Genomic DNA, 23090 nt, shown 5'->3' with positions numbered 1-23090 from the left:
CTTTCTTTATCAGCTGTTCCTTTGTCTCACTCAGTTGCACAGCTGTTCAATGCTGGGAGTTATAGTCGTGCAGCAGCTGCGTTGCCACAGATTGCAGGACACTTATTCACCAGTAAAGCCCATGAATCTGCCTTTGTCTTCCCATGGGCATATGTCAAATACGTGTCTGCTATTTGTTTCTGCTTTAGCTGATACAGGGAGTAGTGTGGGGTTGACACATATTTCTATCTTCATCCCATACTGATATACGGTGAAACCCCTTTTTTTTACATAACCTGATTTTAAGATTCCCCATTTTACTTAGACATTATACTGTTTGGGAATCAATAAGGCATCTCCTGCATAAATACACATATACAGAGAAGGAATGTTCTGGGCACACAATAAGCTATACCCTCATACTGTACTGTCTAAGGGAATCAATATGGCACCTCCTCCCATATGTATAAATACAAATATACAGAGAAGGAATGTTCTGAGCACACAATAAGCTATACCCTCATACTGTACTGTCTAAGAGAAACAATATGGCACCTCCTACCCATGTGTATAAATAGAAATATACAGAGAAGGAATGTTCTGGGCACACAATAAGCTATACCCTCATACTGTACTGTCTAAGTGAAACAATATGATACCCAGGCCCGGACTGGCAAACTGTGGATTCTGGCAAATATAAAATGTCCCTATTTATTGGGCCTGTGGGGGCTGTTTGGACCTCTGTGTACATGAAATTCCAGGGCCTATTCTAAATCCCAGTCCAGATGGCAAATCTACAGAGAAGGAATGTTCTGGACACAATAGCCTATACCCTCATACTGTACTGTCTAAGGGAAACAATATGGCACCTCCCAGGCTGAGATTGATAATCTGTCCAATCAGGCAAATGCCAGGTGGTCAGCTACATTTATGGTAAAGTGGGCTGAGGCTGGAAATGAAGCCGAAGCCGCTGAATGGGAGACGAAGACAAAGCCGTACAAAGAAGCTGCTGTCATCTAGAAGTAAGAACACTGCCTGCCAAATTTTAAAGGTAAATTTCCACTGAAAAAAGGGGGGGTTGTGGGTGCACTTATAAGGCCAAATTATAATATGCTCAATGGAAGTGCTACTGACCTGGCCAGTTAATCAATGCACATTCCTTGGTCCCCTGTCTAAGTAATTCAATAAATATGCAAGTGCGTGTATTTTTAAAAAAAAAAACAGGGTTTTTTTGTTACAAAGTTATGATCATAATAAAATTGATAAGCCACCATACCACGTCAAGGTAAACGCCACACGGTGGTCCCTAATTTGTTTACCTTTGGTCATAGTATAAAAGGCCTTTAAGGGCAAGGCTAGACGTGGCGTTTTTAAAAAAGAACAGCCAGGCGTAAATACGCCACTGAAACCACATGCGACCGTCAACATGCGTTTTTCAGCACGTAGGATTCTTTTCCCAACATGCACTTCTCATTGTTCTCATTGAGAATTTGGACGCCATATTTAAAATATGCAGCGCATTTTATGCAAAGTGTGGTTTCAAACGTGCAGATCCCATAGAGTCTATTGATTTGGTAGTTTCTTGACGTATTAGCATTTCTGCTAAAAAACGCCAATTTCAGCTCGCAAGCACCCTGTGTGAATTGCCATAGTGTGTTTTCCATTGGTTTTAGTGATAGTGCAGTGTATTTACGCCTGGCTGTTCTTTTTTAAAAACGCAACGTAAAAACTCCATGTCTGGCCTTGCCCTTACCTCTCTGCTTAATAGCATTACTTGGAGTAAATGGAGCCACAAAAGCTAGTGGCGGGGGAGGATCTAGCCCTGACTGAAACCAACGCTCATGAGACATTTATTATATTTGCTGCGCCTGTCACTAGGTAACACTTTTGCACTAACTTACACATATTACACTTATCACACTCTTCATTTAGCTTTCCCTTTTATTTCTTGTTCACATCTATACGCACACCTATACTCATATCTATATTTACACAAGTGTGCACCTATACATATCATTTTACTTTTGCCTTTATTATCAATTTTTTTTAAAAAATGGGCGTTAGTTAGGGCATCTCTCTCTCTTAAAAGCCGCAAAAGCAGGTGGCAGGGTCTAGCCCTCAGGTTGAAACCAAGGTTCAGGAGACATTTATTCCAAGTAATGCTATTAAGCAGAGAGGTAAAAGACTTTTTATACTATGACCAGAGGTAAACATGTTAGGGACCACCGTGTGGGGTTTACCTTGATGTGGTATGGTGGCTTATCAATTTTATGACCATAACTTTGTAACAAGAAAACCCTGTTTTTTTAAAAAAATACATGCACTTGCATATTTATTGAATTACTTAGACAGAGGACCAGGGGGGGCTAACCCTAATACATGGGTCACCATTTTTTTCCTAAACTTTTATGGGGGGGGGGGCCCTGACCACCAATGTTTTTTTTTTTAACTTGTAGGGGGGGTGCTTTTTACTCCAAGTCCAGCCCAAGCAACACGCCCTCCCGAATATATAAATAAAATATACAGAGAAAGAATGTTCTGGGCACATAATAAGCTATACATTGGACTATACTATAATGGAACAATTTAGCAGCTATCACGAGTTGTCATACTTGTTTCTGGAATATTAGGAAACATCTATGGGTGACAATATGGCACCTTCCACTAAATACAGCTATACCTATTTTAGAGGAAGTAACTGGACAAAGATTATTCGCAAATATTTTCCAAGTAAGAGTCAAGTATGTGACTATATATGCAATTACAGTAGACTTGTTTGGCCCTCTGGCTCCCTGTGCTCCAAGGAAGGAGGAGGGATGTGGCTGGGAAAGGAATCCTGAAGAGGCCGGGCCATGGGAATGACAGCTGTGTTGTGGAAGGGGCAGCTGGGAGGAGAAAGAATCATTCCAGTGTGCTCAGCCCCAGAGCAGAACAAAAGCCTCCTGAGCTCCAGCCAGCATGGAGTACGAAGCAGAATACCCCTTTGCCCTGCCAATCATAATCACAGCTTTGGCCCTGGTCCTAGCTACGTTGCTGCTTAAACTACGCTCTGGAGGGGGGAAACCTCAGGCTGAAGTTGTGGAGGAAGACAAGGAAAAAGTAACAGAGACTTTGGAGAAAGAGGAAGAGGAAAGGATACAGGAAGAAGCGGCAGACGTAACGGAGGTGACAGATGAAACGGATAGTGGAAAGATTCCAGTGGAGGAAATTGGGGCAAGAGAAGAGCCACCTCTAGAGGAGGCAAAAGAGCCAGAGCCAGTGCAATCTCCAGCCAATCAGACAAGGACGCCCAGCCAATCAAGCCAGGAAGAAGATGACAGTAAGGTAAGAGCAAATGGTGCTTATAGGACTTGGCGCCCATCCAGCGACACATTGCTAAGTACTTTCTCACTGCCCAACCAATAACAAGGTACCAATGTGTAACTGGTATTCAGATGGTATGCTGCTGGTGATTTCCATATCAGTCCCGTGCCCCCACCCCAGTCACTACACTCAGCAAGAGGATGGGAATTTATGGAATGTCCCAAAACTATTGCCTTGAATACTGCTGGATTCCTGCATCAGCTCACTGGCATAGGTGGGGTCATCAACATTTATTGAAAGGAAACTATAACTGCATTTGGTAGTATTGCACAAATATTGCAAATAAGTGATTTATTTAAAATCCAATGTTTCATTTTGTGCACGGCTGGCCCTAGGAGCAAGAGCTGCCATATTGTTTACATTAGACAGTACAGTATGAGGGTATAGATTTCTGTGTGCCCAGAACATTCCTTCTCTGTATATTTGTATATATACATATGCGTAAGAGGTGCCATATTGTTTCCCTTAGACAGTACAGCAAGGGTGTCCAACCTGCAGCCCGAGGATGGATATGAATGCGGCCCAGCTTGAAAAGCTCGGTTCCTGAGGAAACGTCATGTTGCAAATGATATAATAGGGGGGGGGACTCTTCCCATTGCCCAGTTAGTAATAATAATATAATAATAAGTCTATTTGATATCCAGGTGTCCCGTATTCCAGTGTAAAGACCCATCTGGTATTGTAGTTCTTTTCTGTGTATTTTTTTTACTGTTACAAATCAAAAGTGTTTGTGTATTTCATGTGTGGCCCCAGACAATTTGTCTTTTTCCAATGTGGCCCAGGGAAGCCAAAAGATTGGACACCCCTGCAGTACAGTATGAGGGTATAGCTTATTGTGTGCCAAGACCATTCCTAATCTGTATATTGATAACTATATATATGCTGGTGCACCAGTCACTATATAGTAATGCCTCGGTTGTGGTTATAAACAGTAATCCATAGCGCAAGAAAAAAACGCACACACAGGTCTTTTAGTGAAAAACAAAACTTGTTGGCTTTATTACGACGTTTTGGCTCCTAAACTCGAGCCTTCCTGATGACGGCTCAAGTTTAGGAGCCGAAACGTCGTAATAAAGCCAAGTTTTGTTTTTCACTAAAAGACCTGTGTGTGCGTTTTTTTCTTGCGCTATATATATACAGTATATATATATATATGATATCTATCTATCTATCTATCTATCTATCTATCTATCTATCTATCTATCTATATATATGGCTGGTAGGTGTTATATTGTTTCCCTTTGACAGTACAGTAAGAAGGTATAGCTTATTGTGTGCCAAGACCATTCCTTATTTGCTCAAATTTTCATCATCTGGACCAAAGCAATGGGGATTGGTGCACAGGAAATTTTAAAAATTTTAAAATTTTTAATTGTATCTCCTGTGCAAAAAGATTGGGGATTGGCGCACAGGAAATGTAAAAAACAATTGTATCTCCAGTGTTTCTGAACCAATGTGGGTGTGGTTGGGCAGCATGCCACCCCCTAAAATACTGCCCTCCTAGGCCCGGGCCTTGATGGACTCTCCACAAATTCGGGCCTAGGTGCCATATTGCTTCCCTTAGACAATACAGTAACAAGGTATAGCTTATTGTGTGCCCAGAACATTCCCTCTCTGTATATTTGTATTTATAGATATGGGTGGAAGGTGCCATATTGTTTTCCTTAGACAGTACAGTAAGGTATAGCTTATTGTGTGCCAAGACCAATCCTACTCTGTATATTAATATCTATATATGGGTAGGAGGTGCCATATTGTTTCCCTTAGACAGTACAGTATGAGGGTATAGCTTATTGTGTGCCCAGAGCATTCCTTTCTCTCTTTGAACTTGTGACTATTCTCTATAAGCCTCTAATGAGCAGCAACCTGTAGTTACCATAATGTAAAGTTCTCTTGTTGTTTGTAAAGCATGCATTAAACCAGGCCTGTGCAAGTGAAGACTCATGGACCTGATGCTGCCCTCTAAGATATTTTTATAACCCCATAGAATGGTTTTAGGATTGGGTTGGAGTCTAGTCCGCACAGGGCTACAGTCAAAAACTTTTTAAAGTTATATGTCAGCATCAGGTCAAATTGAAAGCCACAGGCTGTGCACTACAACTCCCAATATGTCTCAACAGCCTTGTCTGGGACAGTTGTCAGGACTCCGTTTATACATGCATGTTTCTATGTGTATATATTTTTGTAGATCTTTATGTATATACACAGCTTTGTGTGTTTCAGGATATCTGCTTGCGTGTCACCACTGTGTGTGCCAGGCTGTGCATGTGATGTCTGTGTCTCGCTGTATAATTACATGTCTTTGTGCATCCTGCCGTCTTTTGGTTACAGTATGGTGTGTACCTATCTGTGTGCCAGGTAGATGCCATCCTAGGATATATAGGATTCTGCCCCCACCCCTATGTCAGTCTGTCTGTCTGTGTTTGTTCTAAATCCTGCACTCTCACTGTGGAATGTGAATAGCCAGAAGCAGGCTGGTTTCCTCCCAACATTCCAGCTCTGGGACCCATTCTATGCCAATGACACCAGCTGCACATTACACTACTCCCTGTCTCCTACTGGAATCCCAGGGGCACATTCTAACTTTAGAGATCAGAACTATGGCTTTATATAGCTGCCAACTGTACCCACCCTGTGCCCATAGGATGAGCTTAGTTATTTAGTACCCTATTAGTGCTGCCCCAGCCAACAGGCAAATTCCATATCACCATATATATAAGCTCTTGTCTTTAGAATTTAAAGGAGAACTAAAGCTTAACAAAAACGTAGGCTAAAAATGGTGCACTCTATGTTTTGGGCTTCACCCAGAATCCTTGTAAAATTACACTGCTGCAAAGGCTCTTGGTACTGTCACACTGCATAAAAAGAAGAATTTTGATACTCAACTTTAAAACACACCAGGACTGCTACTTACAATGGGTATCAGATAGGGTCTGTGTCTCTGTGACAGAATGCTCTGTTATACAGATAGCTAGAATCTCAGCCATAAAGCAGGACAGGACTGCTGCTTACACTGGGTATTACACAGAATCTGTGCCACTGTGACAGAATGCTCTGTTATAAAGATATCTAGAATCTCAGCCATAAAGCAGGACAGGACTGCTGCTTACAATGGGTATTACACAGAATCTGTGCCACTGTGACAGAATGCTCTGTTATAAAGATAGCTAGAATCTCAGCCATAAAGCAGGATAGGACTGCTGCTTACAATGGTTATCAGATAAGATCTGTGTCACTGTGACAGAATGTTCTGTTATAAAGATAGCTAGAATCTCAGCCATAAAGCAGGACAAGACTGCTGGATAAGCAGGAGACAAAGTGTGTAATAGGATATAATCTCCCCGTTTCAATCATCAAAAGTGATTATAACTTTTTTTCATAATAAAATGTTCCCCAATGCTTCTCTGCTTAACCAAATATTAAAGTGTTTTTCATCTGCATGTACAAAGATTATGTTTTGATGACAGGGTTCCCTTTATTTACTTCTATAGTCCTGGCAGAATTCCCAGTGCTGGATTTGCCATTTCTGCATTCCCCATAAAAATATGCAGACTGAAATTAAAATTCCACAAAATAAAACATAGACCCCATTACATAATTTTGTTCAACCACTGCAACATAAAGCTCCTTTACCCAATATGCTCTGAAGCAGAGCAGGTAGAACAATAGACTTCTGTATTCCCCTTTGCTGACAGATGTGAAGCTTAGATATCTTTATAAGGTAGGATTGGAAAAACCTAATGACTTCCATACAGTTCCCAGAATCCTCATACAGGGCACACTGGAAGTTTTAGTCCAGCAACATGTTGCGTTGCCCAAACATAGTGCATGGATTAAGAAAGTAAGGGTATACTTTAAAATTAGAGGGAAACGTTACTGCATAACTGAAGCAAGAGGGTTAAACATCTCATTCCCCAGTGAGTCACTGCTGCAGAAACTAGAGATCCAACCTTACAAGGAATCCTTCCCTGGAACCTGACTCACTGCATCTCCTTCAGTGTGAACTCCCGTGTCTCTCTTTGTACAGAATGGAGAAATCCCAAATCCTTTCCCTATGTGTTTAGTTATAGTATTTCCCTCTTTTGCTTTTCAACTCCTCCATTGTTCCCTTCTCTCCATTGTTCCATCATCTGTTGCACCCACACATCATCCACAGCTTCAGATGCAGTCACTAGGGTCTCTGCTCTGCTTTATGACTGATATTTTAGCTATCTGTATAACAGAGCATTCGGTTACAGCCTGGACTAGGGGTTTGGCAGAACAGGTACCTACCTAGTGCCTTAACATCATTGCACCTTAGACAGAGGCCTCTTCTGCCCACTCCTAGTTTTGGCACTGTCAAATAACTGTCTTCTGCCAACAGAGATATACTGTAGATATTTCACTGGGCCTTTTGTTATTTATGTCTGACAGATACAAATCATCTGAGCTGCGAATAGGCAGTGGAACTAAGGAGATTTAGAGATTAAAGCATCTAATTCTTCACAGAGAACAATTATGAGGCCAATCACTGTCCCAGGGTTTTTATGTAACCAAATACAGGACTGAGCACGTGGTTTTTGCCATGATTCCTTTGAAGCATTGTTTACACTAGTAATGTCATAACTTGTGAGCTTTTAAACTACAACTCCCAGCATCCCCAGTAGCCAACAAGGTATGCCCAACCTACTGCCTCCAACTGTTTTTGAACTATGACTCACAAAATTACAGCGAAAGCCTTTAGCTATTGTGGATCACCAATTTCAGATACAGTAAACTAACAACACACAGCAATTTTCTGCCTAAAAAACCCAGAATAGCATCAGTATGCTGCCACTTATATAGTTCCCAATATCTGATCACCCTTCACATTTCAGGTTTTCATTTTGGATGACTGCTAAGAGTGTGAATGCAGCCATTAAGGATATGAATTTTATGTCTGGGTTTAATGGGTCATTATACCCTCCAAATAATGTTTCTCAATTATTCTAGTACAGGGGAATGCTATGCTGTTTTATGGTCTCTCGCTATACAGGCTACGAGCAAACTGAGTGGACTGTTCCTGCTGGATTGTGCTTAATACAGTGGAATACTTATGTTGGCATAGTTTCATTGTGTGTCTCTGTATGGGCTATGAGAAAACCTATGGGGCTGTTGCTGCAAAATAGTTTTTAGTAAACTAGATACCTATTGTTACGATTATGGCACTTCCAACAGCACGGGACTTTAGGTGTGGCTATCAGGGGTCACTCACACACCTTGTACACATGTTAGACTAGCGTTAAAGCACCCATACACCAACCAACACACACAAAATTCATACAAAGAACTTGCTGTCACCAATTTCAGGACTTGAGATACACCTTCATTCATTATACAACAAACACACTTGATTCCACAGCTACTAAAGGGTTAACTAGCATTCACACAGACTAGCATTTCCATTCAGCATGCAGAGGGTTAAGGCTCCTAGTTACACACTTTCAGGCTAGGGTTAGATTATCAAAGACAAACTTATTAAATGTCATATTTAATATTATAAAAGGTACAACAGTGCATTTGTACAAAAATGAAATACATTAAAATATGACAAACAGTTTATAAAATAAAAAGGGGGGGGGCAGAAAATATATAATATAAATAAAGAATTTCCAAGGGGAAACAAACAGGATAAACTTCCATGGATGGTCCTCCTAAAGGTGGCCATAGACGCAAAGATCCGCTCGTTTGGCGACATTGCCAAATGTGTCGATCTTTCCCCGATATGCCATTATCGAGCATGGCTATATCGGGGGTAATCTGAACATTCGGGCGTATGGATTACAATGCGCAATGGGCTCCGGCGGGATTGGTCGGGTCAAAATCAAACCTGTCCGATCGACCAAACGACCGATCTCCACCGGACGAAAGATGTCGGCACTCTCCACACACGATCCGAAAATCGTACGATAGGATCTGTGCATCCATGGCCAGCTTTAGTAAATCCAAAGTTTAGTCAGAAGAGCTGACTATTTAGCTTTGATTTCAGGGGCATCAGGTAACTGGACACTCCCCCTTCCTCAGAACTACAAGGGGGTAAGGCCTAGCAGGACACAGATTGAGTTTTTGGTATCCTGCCGTAAGTAGGAACTGGGCCAAGAATATAATAACCATAATTCATTACAGGAATATATGGGAGAAATTATATTATATTCATTGGTTATTCATTTTTCTAGACGTCAATACTTTGTGACCAGTCCCTGCTCAGATATTCCCATCTGGTGAACCGAGTGACAAACCTACTCTTGTTTGGACTCCTTTGAAAGCTAATCTTCTACTATAACCATAGCATTGGAATAAAAAGTACGGGTTCTGTAAAGATAAACATGTTTGAGTTAGGTAATAGTGTCATCTCCACATCACCTATGAGGGGTCTTGCTGTGAGCTCTAAGGGTCCCCATAGACGCAAAGATTTTTCGTTGGTGAACGATCGATTTCAGTGCAATCTGACCAATCCATCAAATTATCGTGAGGTTAGTGTTCTATCTAGCTAGTGTTCTTCTATCTTCAAATTTCCCAGGGCAGATGCATGCACAGTAGAGTTAAATTTGTCGCTAAAGTTCGGCTTTTTTTTTTTAAGTCAGGGGGCCTCAAAGTGCTTGTGCAATCAGTGGCAGGCCCAGAACTAGGGGGAAGCAGCACATGCATTTGTTTAGTTGCAACCACTATGAGAAATTGTGGGGGCCACAAATATGTTTATTGCAGCATTAACAGCAACCCACTAAACAGATCATAATTAGCATTCCTTTTCTTGTGGCAGTATTGTCATACAAAGCGCTGCCATTTGTTGGAATTCCCTTTTCTGCTTAACACTGTGAACTGTTTGTTTGACCTTGATGCCCCTGAATTTTCCAGTGTAATATATCATTGGCCTGGCAGGGGTATTGCTCACATGGAAAATAGTTCCCCTTTTTAGGAACTGTAAGTTGTGCATAACTAACATCATTGCTATAAAATCACAACAATGCAATGGGCAGATACCAAACAGCTTGGATAAGGTTCTTGCAGCAGGAGTAAATGTTACCGACAGCAGGGCCCCAGAAGCTGCTACAGCTTTGTTGCATTTTTATTTTAGTCTTGCATTAGAACCACAACTGCCAGAAACCTTTTTACGTGGTACAGGATATCATAGTTTATCCGTTGTAGGGAAGCAATCTTAATACATAGGTATTATCCAGCTGCGCAACGCATTAGGTTTTTCTGGCTAATAAAACAAATTAGTTCTGGTATAAATATATCTTTTTTTAAGTAAAGAGTGTCTTATTTATCCCCTTGAGATGTGTCCTTTTATTTTATTTGAGATGTTCCACCCCTTCCATATACCCTGTTTCAAAAATAGGACCCTTTTGCCCACACTTGCAGTATATCTTGGTCACACCTTATTACACCTGTGTTCCACCATATTCAATTAAGCTCCATCCCAACTGGAATGGGACAACCCATCCCACAATTACAGTGGTCCTGTGTCTAACATGGTACCCATGGCCACACAACCAGGTGGCCATGGGTACCTTTCCCTAAACTGGTGATAGAGCTGCCATCAGAAATCATGGGCCCCCATTCTATTAAGTTAGCAGGGCCCTCCCCAAAGGAGGCACCAATTATTAGCCCATTGGTCACCTGGGTGGTCGCCGTGGAAACAAGTAAAATGGGGCTTCATGGTCTCACTCCTGATTAGCTCAGGTCACACCCCATTACGTAAAAACTCTCTTGACCATATCCATTCCCACAAGCCCTGCCCCTTTTGCAACCATCAAACTTTAGCAAACCCTATGCTATGGAGCCACTGGCTGGGTTATTCCTTATACCATTCTGCTAGGGGTCCTGATGGTCTTTGTCAACTACATAAAAAAAAATTAAGCAGTTTTAAATAAACCATCTGGACACTGAAACTGAATTACTTTGCATTATCCACAAAAATAGCAGCCCATTGTTTAAATCAACCTGCTTTGCTACCAGGGGAGTTGTAAGTTCTAGTTCAGCAGCTGAAGTGCCTTATTTTGGACAGTCCTACTGTCTGGGGCATCCCTGCATGCAGTTTCTTATTGATCATGTTCCATATCATTTTTATAACAAGGGCAGACAGCACGTGACTGGGAAAAGTTATAGATTAACACAGAGAACAATACGAGGTAGAAGGACCTGTGGGGGAACAGGACATGATGATTGTGGCTTCATAAACCACTGGGGGCTTCCTATTAGAAAGCCAACTGAGTGTGATCGCCCATCTTAGCCTGGGGGGGGCAGGGGGGGACAACCAAAGGTTTAAGAAGAAAATACATTTTAGCTTGTGGCCAAATAACATCTAGGGCACCCTTGTCTTTGGTGGTTATTAGGGTCTGGCCACATGGGCAGATTCTGGGAGATTAGTCGTGGCGACTAATCTCCCCGGCTGCCTTCCCCTGCCTTCCAGTGGCTAAAATGAAAATCGATTAGGGGCAGGCACTCGGACCGATTTTTTTTCCGAAGTCACCCGTAATTGCCTCACGACAAAACTGTGGGGACTTCGGAAAACAAAGCGCTCCGAGTGCCTGTCCCCAGGCGATTTTTATTTTAGCCGGCAGAAGGCAGGGGAAGGCAGATCGGGGGGATTAGTCGCTGAGAAGAAGAGGAGATTTGTCGCCCAGTGACTAATCTCCCTGATTCTGCCCATATGGCCAAACCTTTTGGTGCTGATGCCTTTTGGTGCTGATGCCTTCCATCTTTATGTAGTATTCGATTGGATCACTTAATCTGTTCAAGCAGGATGCACAGGGAATGGAAAGGGTATTCTAATAAAAGGGTAATTCTAATATCAAAAAGGGTATTCTAATAAAAGGGTAATTCTAATATAAAAAAGGGTATTCTAATAAAAGGGTAATTCTAATATAAAAAAGGGTATTCTAATAAAATGGTAATTCTAATATAAAAAAGGGTATTCTAATAAAAGGGTAATTCTAATATAAAAAAGGGTATTCTAATAAAAGGGTAATCCTAAAAAAAATCAGCACAGACTGTTAATGTTGGGGCTGGAGATTAGTGATGTTAGCTCGTTAAGGCTAACTTCCACACACGATTGTTGGGTAGCAGGCAGGTTCAGGTTGGCTCTTCCTTACACTTTCTCCTCCTGCAACCTTTGCCGGCTTCCACCTCCAGTGAGCATTTTTATAGATTTCCACCTGCCCCTTTTGTGAAGTTCAGAGTCTGCAAGTTTGTATTTTGGGCTTTGAACTTATAGGCTGTATCTGTGCTATAAAACCAGAGGTTCTGAATGCATAGTTGGCCAAAGGTTTGCATGTCTCCGACCCATAACGCCTTAGGTGAAAATTGAAATTTAATTTTTGGTATTAAGGCAGTGCTATATGTGTAGCATGAGGCAAGCAAATACCTTTTGTTTTCAGAAGACGCTGCATGTCTTGCATACTTAAAGGCTTTTTGGCTCTTTTTAGCCTGACCTGGTTGGTTTCTCTCCTTCTGTGATGTCATAGTGAGACGAGGTAGGTACTTTTTGTCAACCCACACATAACTACTGGAGATGACATCACTGCTGATATGAATGTGAATGGAAACTGACTTGCACGTAGCCAGTGTACAATGCTGTGGCTGGAAGTGTATAACGGAGTCTGGGCAACGTCTCTGTCACAAAGGGCGTCTCCGTCAACACAGAACATCCCCTTTGTGTGGACTGTCTCTATGCGTTGTTGTCTCTGTACCAATTAGCCTCTGTGGGGGCAGCAGACAGTGTGGCCTTGTATTTGCCAGAGTGGCATTGTGTATATATTCTGTATATATTACTGTTGGTGTCAGTAGATATTAGTGACTCAGTGTGAGAGTGCCAGGCTGCAATGTCTGTATTACTGACCATGTATGAACAAAATAACTGGAAAATCTGAGACTGAAAATGTAGCCTTTGTATGCACTAACAAGAGGGAATACCTTCAGCAGTGCAGATATGCTGAGCTAAGCATCATCCACAGGCACCAATAGCTAGAGTAGTTGTTTAAGAAAAATAAGCCAATATAAGGAATAATGCGGCAACTCCCACCCATATTTAGCCTATAAACGCAATTACACAAAGAAGGAATATTCTGAGCTCAATATACATTTTATGCTGAATATTTATTGAGTAACCAATGGCAGAAATTCCATGAAGGGTTATTGCAATATGATGTTGTCTCCTGAATACAGGGGCCAGTAAATGAGAGCAGGTGCAAGCGCTATTCAGCTGGCTCTTTGGATTAGACTTCTCTTTCTTTTCCCCTTTCTAGGAGGAGGATGAGTTGGAGCCAGAAGGTGACAAAGTGCTGAAGATCAGTGAAGCTGATGATGCAGGTAAGTAGTTATTAAATATATGTAACACTGTGACTAGTTTAGTAGTTAACTGGCAATTTGCCCACATGACAGGAGTAGATTGGCCTTTTCTCTGCTGGCATACATACTCTGTATGTGTTAGAGTCCTGTAGTGGGTCACATACTCACTCACAAAAAGGGTACCCTGTGGGTTGCGGGTAGGATTTTTGAGTGTGGGTATAGATGCAGGTCTGTAGGTCCTGGGTTGCAGGTCTTATCTATATTTCTTATCTCATGTTATATTATCATACCTCTCAACCGTCCCGTTCTTCGCAGACAGTCACGATTTTGACAGCTCAATCCACGGTCCCTGAAAATGTCCTGACTTTCTCTTGATCTCCTGCACTGAACAGCCAGAAAAAGATACAAAGTTTCTAAAACCTAATTGGCTTTTGGCAGAGAGCCCAGAATACGTGGCAGGTGCACTTAGATATTTTTGTAACAATTTAAGATAAGCAAAGAAACAATTGTATCTATTTAGGATAAGCAGGTTTCTTGAGGAAACTGTGACTTGCAGCTTAAAGGAGAACTAAACCCTAAATTAAGAAAAACCCTACCCCCCTACTCTACATAGATCCCTCTCCCTGCTCCCTCCCCCTCCTAGCCTAGCTGTTACCCCTGGTAAATGCCCCCAACTCTTTACTTACCCCTCGGTGCAGATTCAGGGCATCAGAGTTTATCTTCTTTTCTTTGGTAATCTTCATGTCTTCTTCCGGTGCTTCTGCAATTTCTGCCAATTTTGGGCGCATGCACAGTTGTCAAAAACCCAAAGACTGCTCCAACTGTTGACCTTAAAGGAATTGTTCAGTATAAAAACTGGATAAAAAGATAGTCGTGAAAAATAAAAAAATGTTTCTAATATAGTTAGCCAAAAATGTAATGTATAAGGCTGGAGTGACTAAATGTCTAACATAACAGAACAGAACTTTGCTGTCAGGGGCAGAACATTTTCTGATCTGTTCTTTTACTACTTTATTTGATCGGAATGGTTAGTGGCAGGTCGGGAGATGGGGAAGTCCGATCGTTCGAGGGTTCAAACGATCGGATCTTTGCATCTATGGCCAGCTTAACTCAGAGTTAGAAAACTGAAAACAGGAAGTAGTGTTCTGTTCTGTTAGACATTCAGTCACTCCAGTCTTTATACATTACATTTTTGGCTAAATAACTGTATTGAAAACATTTTTCATTTTGCACAGCCTATTTACCCATGTTTTATTTTTACACTGAACTGTTCCTTTAAGGGTCTGATCAATAACACAGACTAAGTAGTTTTTGCAAGAGATTTCTGTGCAAAGAAGCTTGCACTCTATGGTGTGCAAAAAGTGGTTTCATTGCTGAATATATATATATATATATAGATATATATATATATATATAGATATATATATATATAAATGTACTATATACTTGGTCTTGTATACTGCCCATGCATAGGATTTGCACTTCACACACCAATTTAAGGTAGATATTCTGATTCTGCCACTATGACTGGGCAACATGGAGATAAAGGGACGGAAGAAAGGAATCAGACAGGAGTCTGGTCACTTCTTACTAATACATCCCACCTCCTGTGACATCATCTTGTTCCGAAATAGAATATTAGTAACACATCACCTCTTCAGCCATTGGCAAATGCAGGGGTGTTTCCAGCCAATAGAAAACAAGCAAGAACAAAAACCTGTTTTTATCAGTTTGTTACAAGCAGCATAACCTAGTGAATAGTCTATTTCTGCTGCCAGCTAGAGACATGGCATATCCTCTGGCAGTTGGGTTGTGTTCCCAGCCTGTCTGCTAACAGTCTGACACTAATGAGAGCAATCTCAATGACCAGCTTTATCTGCCCAGCGGTTTTAGCTGTACGTGTTTGTGCAGATTCACACCATATAAACACATCTCCTGTATACATGAGAATCAAACTGACCTATCAAATCCCTGCACCCAATTGTAGCATTGCAAGTTAGATTTAAAGGGATACTATCATTGTTTGTTACAGTGGGTAACTACATGGGGCTGGCCATATAATTATCGTCAACTGAGAAAGGTGTAGGGTTTGAAGTGGAAAGCAAGCCCTCCTCATCCGAGTACTTTTTGAATGCCATGCCCCTGGGCCACTTTACTTGGCAGGCCCACCAACTAAACGATAATTGGGTCCCCTGGGAGTAGGACCCTCCTAACTTAGTTTATAGGGCTCCATGATTACTGATTGCAGCCCTGCCAGCCCCCCCCCCACAGTTGGGGGGGATCTCCTGTGACATTTTTCAATATTACCCAATACGTTCCCTAAAAGTTTCACTTAAGAGCATATGGTATCCTTTAAATTTAATATTATCCATAGATAAGAAAAAAACAACAGATTAACGATTGTTACCCCTTTTCAGAAAAACTGCAAGAACAAGTATGTTTCAATCGTAGGAATGGTCCTTGACCTGTTCCTTTAAGAGAAGTGGGTACTGTGAATGGCAGAGAACAAGGGAGCCTGTTCTAAAGTGGGATGCTTGTAGGCTCAGGGGAAATAAGCAATGCAGCAGAATGACATATTCCTGGAATTGCTGCCTGGAGACTTGGTTATAAGTTTCCACAAGAGCAGATATAAAGGAAAACTAAACCTTGCTCGTGCTTGCTTTTATGAAATACATTGAGGCATTCTTACATATTTGTATGATACTAAATGATTTAGTCTGTCTGTCTATCCATCTATCTAGATTGGATTCAATTGTCCTACATAATTCTGTCATCAGCAAATGGATACATCTATTAGCCAGTTCCCTATCCATGTACAATTCAGGCCCAAACTGTCTGTGGGTTCTGGCAAATGCCAAGGGGGTGCTGTAAGTTGCAGTAGACAGTCACTATTTACTTGGGCTGGTGGGAGGATGTTTGATCAATTACATATATTTGACATGATCCGTCCCTAAACCATTTGTGATGTTTCAATGCCCAAACGTCAATGTGAATAACTAATTTGAACACAACAGATGTCAGACTTACTGGCAAATAGTTACCAGGTTGAGATCAGGTTCAAACCATAGGTTCCATACCAAAAATTACCATACTAGTAGAAAATCAGAAATAGTGGCCTGGGTAAAACTGACCTAAACGCTCTAAATAGCCATGGGTGTATATATAATAGGGTGTATTCCATCTTTTTGCCTGTCTGTTTCTTGTGCATTGACACTTCCTGCTCTTCCGTGATTTTTTTTTTTTTAAGATGATGAGGATTCTGCCTTTAAATACCATCCTGGAAAGATGCGTGGAAGTGAATTCCAAAAGATATTTACCAAAGATGAACTAGACGAAGAGCAAAGGTCAGTGATGTTGACATGAGTATCTCTATCTATGGAGTAATCTCTAGGGGTGTATGGATTAAAACAAACAACTCTCTGCACAACCCATTAACTTTTCTAGGGATGCTGGGAAATGTAGTTTAGGCTTCTAAAGACTTATTTATTGAGGCAACCACAAGTGCAGCCTATATAACGGTGTGTGGCCACAATTTTATTGTTATTGTGGGAAGAAAAGAAATGCTGCATGAGTGGGGGGGGAAGAACACGGTAACTGCTCTTTGCAAACTGAACTGCAGTCCTAAATGAGATTTATAAACTTCAGCCCTCCAGCTGGCAAAAAACAACTCCAAACAGCCCTCAAGGGCTATAGAGAGTTACAGTATAGCTGAATAACAGCTGCAGGCTGGAAATTCTAGTGTTTATATCAAATCACGCTGTTAAATATTGTAGACAAAAATACACCCTAGGTACTGGATTGAAGAGCTTGCAATCTATTGTCTGCCAATGATCGAGGCATACATGTTCATTCTGGTGTCATCCACTTTAAAAGCCTTCTTTTAATTTTGCTATGTGAGGGGTTTGACAAATATGTTTTGATTGAGCGGAAATGAAGTATGATAAGATCAAATAAGTGCCCTGCCTGAAAAGTGGCTTCCCACAGTGCATGGTGGGTGCAGGATTCATGACGCACACTCCTGTGATATGTGTAATGCATTTTCCTTTCAGGATTGAGTTCACCTCTGACTTCACATCCCTGTAAATTGGCAGTGCCCAAACAATGTTCCTTTGTGGTAAGATTCGGCTCCCCCCACCCTCGTGTAAGTGATTATCACCCCCCCATACTACTCATTAATTTGTCTGCTACACAAGCCCAAATTCCCCACATCTGTATTATTTACCATTTTTAAAGTCCATTACTACTGTATCTCCACCACAAAAAGGGGTTAATGTTTTAACCCAAAGAAAAGGAGTAGTAAAAACTCAGACACTTTTCTATACAGAATTTTTTTTTTTGTGAGTTCTGTGACCCATATTTACATAAATTACCATAGCGTGTTATTCAGTAGACCTATATATATATATGACAGAACTTTCCTATCACTCCTCCTAAGTACCCCCTTTAACGCCTCCCCATAACTTTTCCTATTCCTTCATATCTCCCTTCCTATAACTCTTCTCTCTGATCCTCATAGACCTTGCCCAGAGCTCATGCTTCATCCCTTGGTCATGACATAACTAAACGTAATATATTCAAGTAAACAGTTGCCTACAATTAATTTCAAAGCAAGCAGCACTACTGTACTTTTCTAGTGAGAATTAAGTAGAACACTGCTCCCCTCTAGTGTCCTTAACAACAAACCGCATTGTGTTTTGATTTGGCTGTGCTGCAAAATGTTAGTCCCTTAAAGCGGTTGTTCACCTTCAAATACTTTTTTTTTCCAGTTCAGTTGGTTTCAGATAGTTCACCAGAAATTAAGACTCTTTCCAATTACTTTTTATTTTCTCTATTTGTGCTGATTTTACTAATATAGAAGTGTAAAGTTTTATTTTTCCCCTTCTAAAGCAGCTCTGGGAGGGGGGGGGGGTCGCTGACCCTTTAACTATTCTGAATTGATACATTTAGTTGATACATTTGTTATCTTTAGCCCTGCTGAGCAGAATCCCTGAGTTTCATTCGAGGCAGCTGTTAGAATTGATACAATAGTTGCTAATATTCCACAGATACTGCTGAGAAATGTATCAACTCAATGTATCAACTAAATGTTGCAAATTGTAACAGTTCAGAATCTGCTCCTGGATCACTGAGCTGCCAGACTGAGACACCAGAGACACGAACATCCAACTATAACCTTTAATTTTGGGAAAACGGTAAAAGATAAAGTAAATGGAAAAAGTATTTGTTTATGGTGAACAATCTAAAAACAACAGAACTGAAAAAAAGTGTTTGGAAGGTGAACAACCCCTTTTTACAGCTGGAGCCCCCCCCCATATCCCATTTCTATAAATGCAGTGTATTTTGAGAACCCATATAAAACTTACACATGCTGTTTTACCACTACCCCTCATTGACTCCAGTAAATTTCTTGTTTTGTGTTATCAAACCACAATGGGGTTTTGGAAAATTAAACTCTCAAAGCTTCACTGTTTTAGGTAATAGGTTTACACACCCAACTCTTAGTCTGCAGATTTTTGCCTGTTTGTTACCCATAAATTGATTGTAGAATGAAATAGATTGTTCTGTGTCCAGACCAATCCTTCTCTGTATAGCTGTATTTATACGCATCCTTAGGGAGGGCTACCATATTTTATTCTTAGAGGTTTCCTGGTATTCCAGAAAAAACTTATGATGCTATAATGTTTCACTTAAACAGTAGAGTATGATGGCATAAATTAAATTGTTCCGCGAACATTCCTCCTCTGTATATTTGTATATATACATATGGGTAGGAGGTGCCATATTGTTTCCCTTAGACCGTTCATTATGAGGGTATAGCGTATTGTGTGCCCAGAACATTCCTTCTCTGTATATTTGTATTTCTACATATGGGTAGGAGTAGCTTTTTTTGTTTCCCAGTACAGTATGAAGGTATAGCTGACTGTGTGCCCAGAGCATTCCCTCTCTGTATATTTACATATCTATATGTATATATTTATATTTAATGAGACGTGCCTTAATGTTTCCCATAGCTGATTTCCAATATTACACAAAGAGACAAAAAGCTTGGGATAGCTGCCATATTGTCAATACAGTATGGTGATATAGCCTATTGTGTGCCTAGGGCATTCCTTAATTCCTATATATATATATATATATAGAGAGAGAGAGAGAGAGAGAGAGAGAGAGAGAGAGAGAGAGAGAGAGAGAGCGATGCCAGCTTGCCTGATTACCTCTAAAAGGTAACACAACGTGCTACAAGACTATAGCAATCCTTTAGCCAATTTCATTCAATGTGAAATACCTTATTCCCTTTTCTCTCTCTCCTTACAGATCTGAAGATGATATGAAGTTTCCCTTAGACACCAGCTAAAGAGATTTTCTGAAATGACAAAAATCTCCCTATCCACCCCAAACCCACCAAAAGCTAAAAAAAAAAAAAAAGTATTAATTCCCCAAGGGATATGCATAGATCTTATAGACAAGAAGGTGGGAGTTGCAGAAAATCTTCAGCCGATAAGGACTTATACTGGATGCAATGAGAGTCTGTCTTGTTTCTTTATTCTTGATGGGGTTTTGATTCTCCCCACTTTTAAAGTGTCTTACATGGCTTCCGCGTGCCAGGTTGGACATGCAATCGCCAGCTTATTACTATGCAAGTTGCACCTTATGTTTATATAGATGCATTAGCGAGATGCACACAGTTATTTTCTGTACATTCTGGGATGATAGAATAAAATATCAGATTTTGACTAGAGTCTGCTAGGCTCTGTCTTGTATTCTTACTGTGTGTTTGGGGGTCTATGAGGATTATGTAGTAGCATATTATATCAGTGATAATTCATATTATAGTTTCCCCCCCCCTCTCTGCTCACCACTCTCTGTCTCCTAACGCCTTCCACATTGAGAGTAAATTTCTACTTTCTGGCTTTCATGCTGCAGAAAGACAAAAGGACAGACACCTAATCCTTAAAGGGATTCTGCCACAAGAAAACATGTCCTTGTTTGAGTTCATAGCGCTGTTCTGGCAGAATTGTGCACTGAAATCAATTTTTCAAATGAGCAAACAGATTTGTTTTATATTTAATGTTGAAATCTGACATAGGGCTAGATGTGCTGTCAGTTTCCCAGGTGCCCTCAATCATGGGACTTGTGCTCTGATAAATGTTTTATTGCTGCATGGCAAATAAACTTGTTGGTTCAGCATTTTTAATTATTTGTATGTAAACAGTGTAATAAAAACGACACCCTAAAACTCATGACGGAATCCCTTTAAGGCTATTGGTCCTATATGATTTTGCTCCCCCCTTAAAAAGTTAATTAGAATCACTGATAATTTACAGGTCTGACAATAGGGCGAAGTTTCCTTAGTATAAGTAAATAGAAATTTAACGTTAAGTCAGTGAATACAGTCACACCTATGGTCATTACTTAGGGACACAGCTTTGAATCTCTGTACTTCCTGCTCTGCGGCTGCTCCTGCTCATGATCGGGTAGGAGGAGCTTAGTATATGCTCCTGCGTGTTAATATCTAGGTTTGGCCACTAGAAGGAGATATTTCTCCATCAAACTTCTTTAGGGCAGAGACACACGCTGCTATTTTGGTAGATTAGTTGACAAATCGCTTCTTCAGGTGACTAATCTTCCCAAACTGCCTGCCCGCTGGCTAGAATGTAAATCACCGGCAGGATAGCACTTGGATCCATTTTGGTTTCCTCGTGAGGCAACTATGGGCGACTTTGGAAAACGAAGCATTTCGAGTGCCATCCCGCCTTCGATTTACATTCAAGCCGGCGGAAAGGCAGTACGGGGAGATTAGTTGCGCGAAGAAGAAGCGTTTTGTCACTGGGCAACTAATCTACCAAACTAGCAGCGTGTGTCTCTGCCCTAAAGAAATATCTCCTTCTAGTGGCCAAACTACATATTAACACACAGGAGCATAATAACCTAATAACCCAACATGACCACTGAGTAAGAGGGCAGCCCAGGAGAGAAACACAGAGAATAAAAGCTCTGTACCAAGGTAAGTATTGTGTACTGTAGATGCTTCCCCTTTCCCAATTAGAAGCAATGCAAAAATACCCAGGTTCCAAATAAAAAAATCTTACAACGGTACCCCAAACTGTCTGTTCTCCCTACCTGAAATCAGGGATAAGAGTACTGAGGTCAAATGGTTTATTCAGATTTAAAGTGGGAGTTACCAGAGTCCCAGCAGCCCTTGTTGGCATGTTCTACATATAGATTGCAAGCTCTGCAGATGAAGTGAAAGTTGGAATCTCATATTAGGATTTTACTGCTGTTGTCCAAAAACAGATGCATTTGTGTTGTCCTTGCCAGGGTTCAGAGGGAACAGCTGGGAGCCATATTTCAACTGATGGAAAACAACAAGAACACTTTCGGGACAATGTCTGAAGAGGATCTGAAGGAGCAGCTCAAACTGTACAACATGTAACACATCACCTAGTGGTAGTGGGTGATACTGCAGCGCAAGATGCTTAAAGACACAGAAACGGTGACCGGCCAATAGAGTTCTGCAATAACGTGGCAGTGTTTAGCACAGGAGGGCACACGGATTTATAAACAGAACACTTAGTAACCTCCTTCTGTCTCTAAAAGTAACTGTGATGGTGGAGTGAAAAGTGTGAGGCTGGTAAATGGTACTTTGTTTTGTTTTTAAGGGATTCTATACTATACACAATTACCTTCTATTTTCCTTTTTAGAGGAGATGGTTTATCATATGCCCAGAACATTTTCCCTCTGTATATCAGGAGGTGCCATAATGTTTCCCTTAGACATTTGAGCATGAGGGTATAGCTTATTGTGATATGGTTACTATGCGTTGCTGCCCAGGAGCAAATGTGCTCTGTGTTTAGAAATGATCACCCATATCTATGTAAAAAAACTTTTAGTGGCCAGCTCTCTTGAATATTCCATGATAGTCCCAGCCAGTTGATATCCAAAGGGATTGGGTTTAGCATATAATTAGCAGATCACATACATAGCTGGGGTGAATCATGGCCTTCAGCATCCCATAATTCCATTTCTAAATACTAGCAAGCACAGCTCTTTGTATCTAAATATAAATATGTGTATTGTATATCGGACAACCTCTTAAGTGCATTTAAAATTGTTTCCAAAACGCAAAATAAATAAGATGATAATCTTCAAGTGCAGAATGAACTATTCCAACAAATTAAAGGCAATGTAAACCCTTCTAATAAACAGAGTGCATTTAGTCTTTAAACTTTGAAGTGTGTGCTCTTTCTGTGCACTTGGCCTATATCTATATCTATATTGTTTGCCCTAATGTTTTTCTTCCCTCCTCGGCTATGGTCAGACCAGGATTTATGACAAGGCCACAAAGGCCTGGGACTAGGGGCCCCAATTAAGGGGCAATACAGCCACATGTGGGGCACTCTGGGATCTAGGCACACAGAATTCTGTACTTCTTGACATAACA

General features: G+C 40.9%; 1 protein-coding gene across 5 annotated transcripts; it reads left to right on the top strand.

The window, feature by feature from the left end:
• The first annotated feature begins 2859 nt into the window (after positions 1 to 2859).
• mxra7.S (matrix-remodelling associated 7 S homeolog) lies at positions 2860 to 22874 on the top strand. Of its 5 annotated transcripts, none has more exons than XR_001933254.2 (5): positions 2860 to 3303; positions 13608 to 13671; positions 16898 to 16994; positions 17700 to 17791; positions 19963 to 20386. XR_001933254.2 is itself a non-coding variant. In XM_041577825.1 (5 exons), the coding sequence occupies exons 1-4, from the start codon at positions 2938 to 2940 to the stop codon at positions 17731 to 17733; spliced, it is 561 nt and encodes a 186-aa protein (XP_041433759.1). In that variant the 5' UTR covers positions 2860 to 2937; the 3' UTR covers positions 17734 to 17764; positions 21967 to 21985.
• The last annotated feature ends 216 nt before the right edge of the window (positions 22875 to 23090 follow it).

The sequence above is a fragment of the Xenopus laevis genome, chromosome 9_10S, assembly GCF_017654675.1.
Source record: "Xenopus laevis strain J_2021 chromosome 9_10S, Xenopus_laevis_v10.1, whole genome shotgun sequence".
In the NCBI taxonomy this organism is placed as follows: domain Eukaryota; kingdom Metazoa; phylum Chordata; class Amphibia; order Anura; family Pipidae; genus Xenopus; species Xenopus laevis.
The sequence above is the reverse complement of the archived record's forward strand: the minus strand, read 5'-3'. Positions and strand labels throughout refer to the sequence as shown.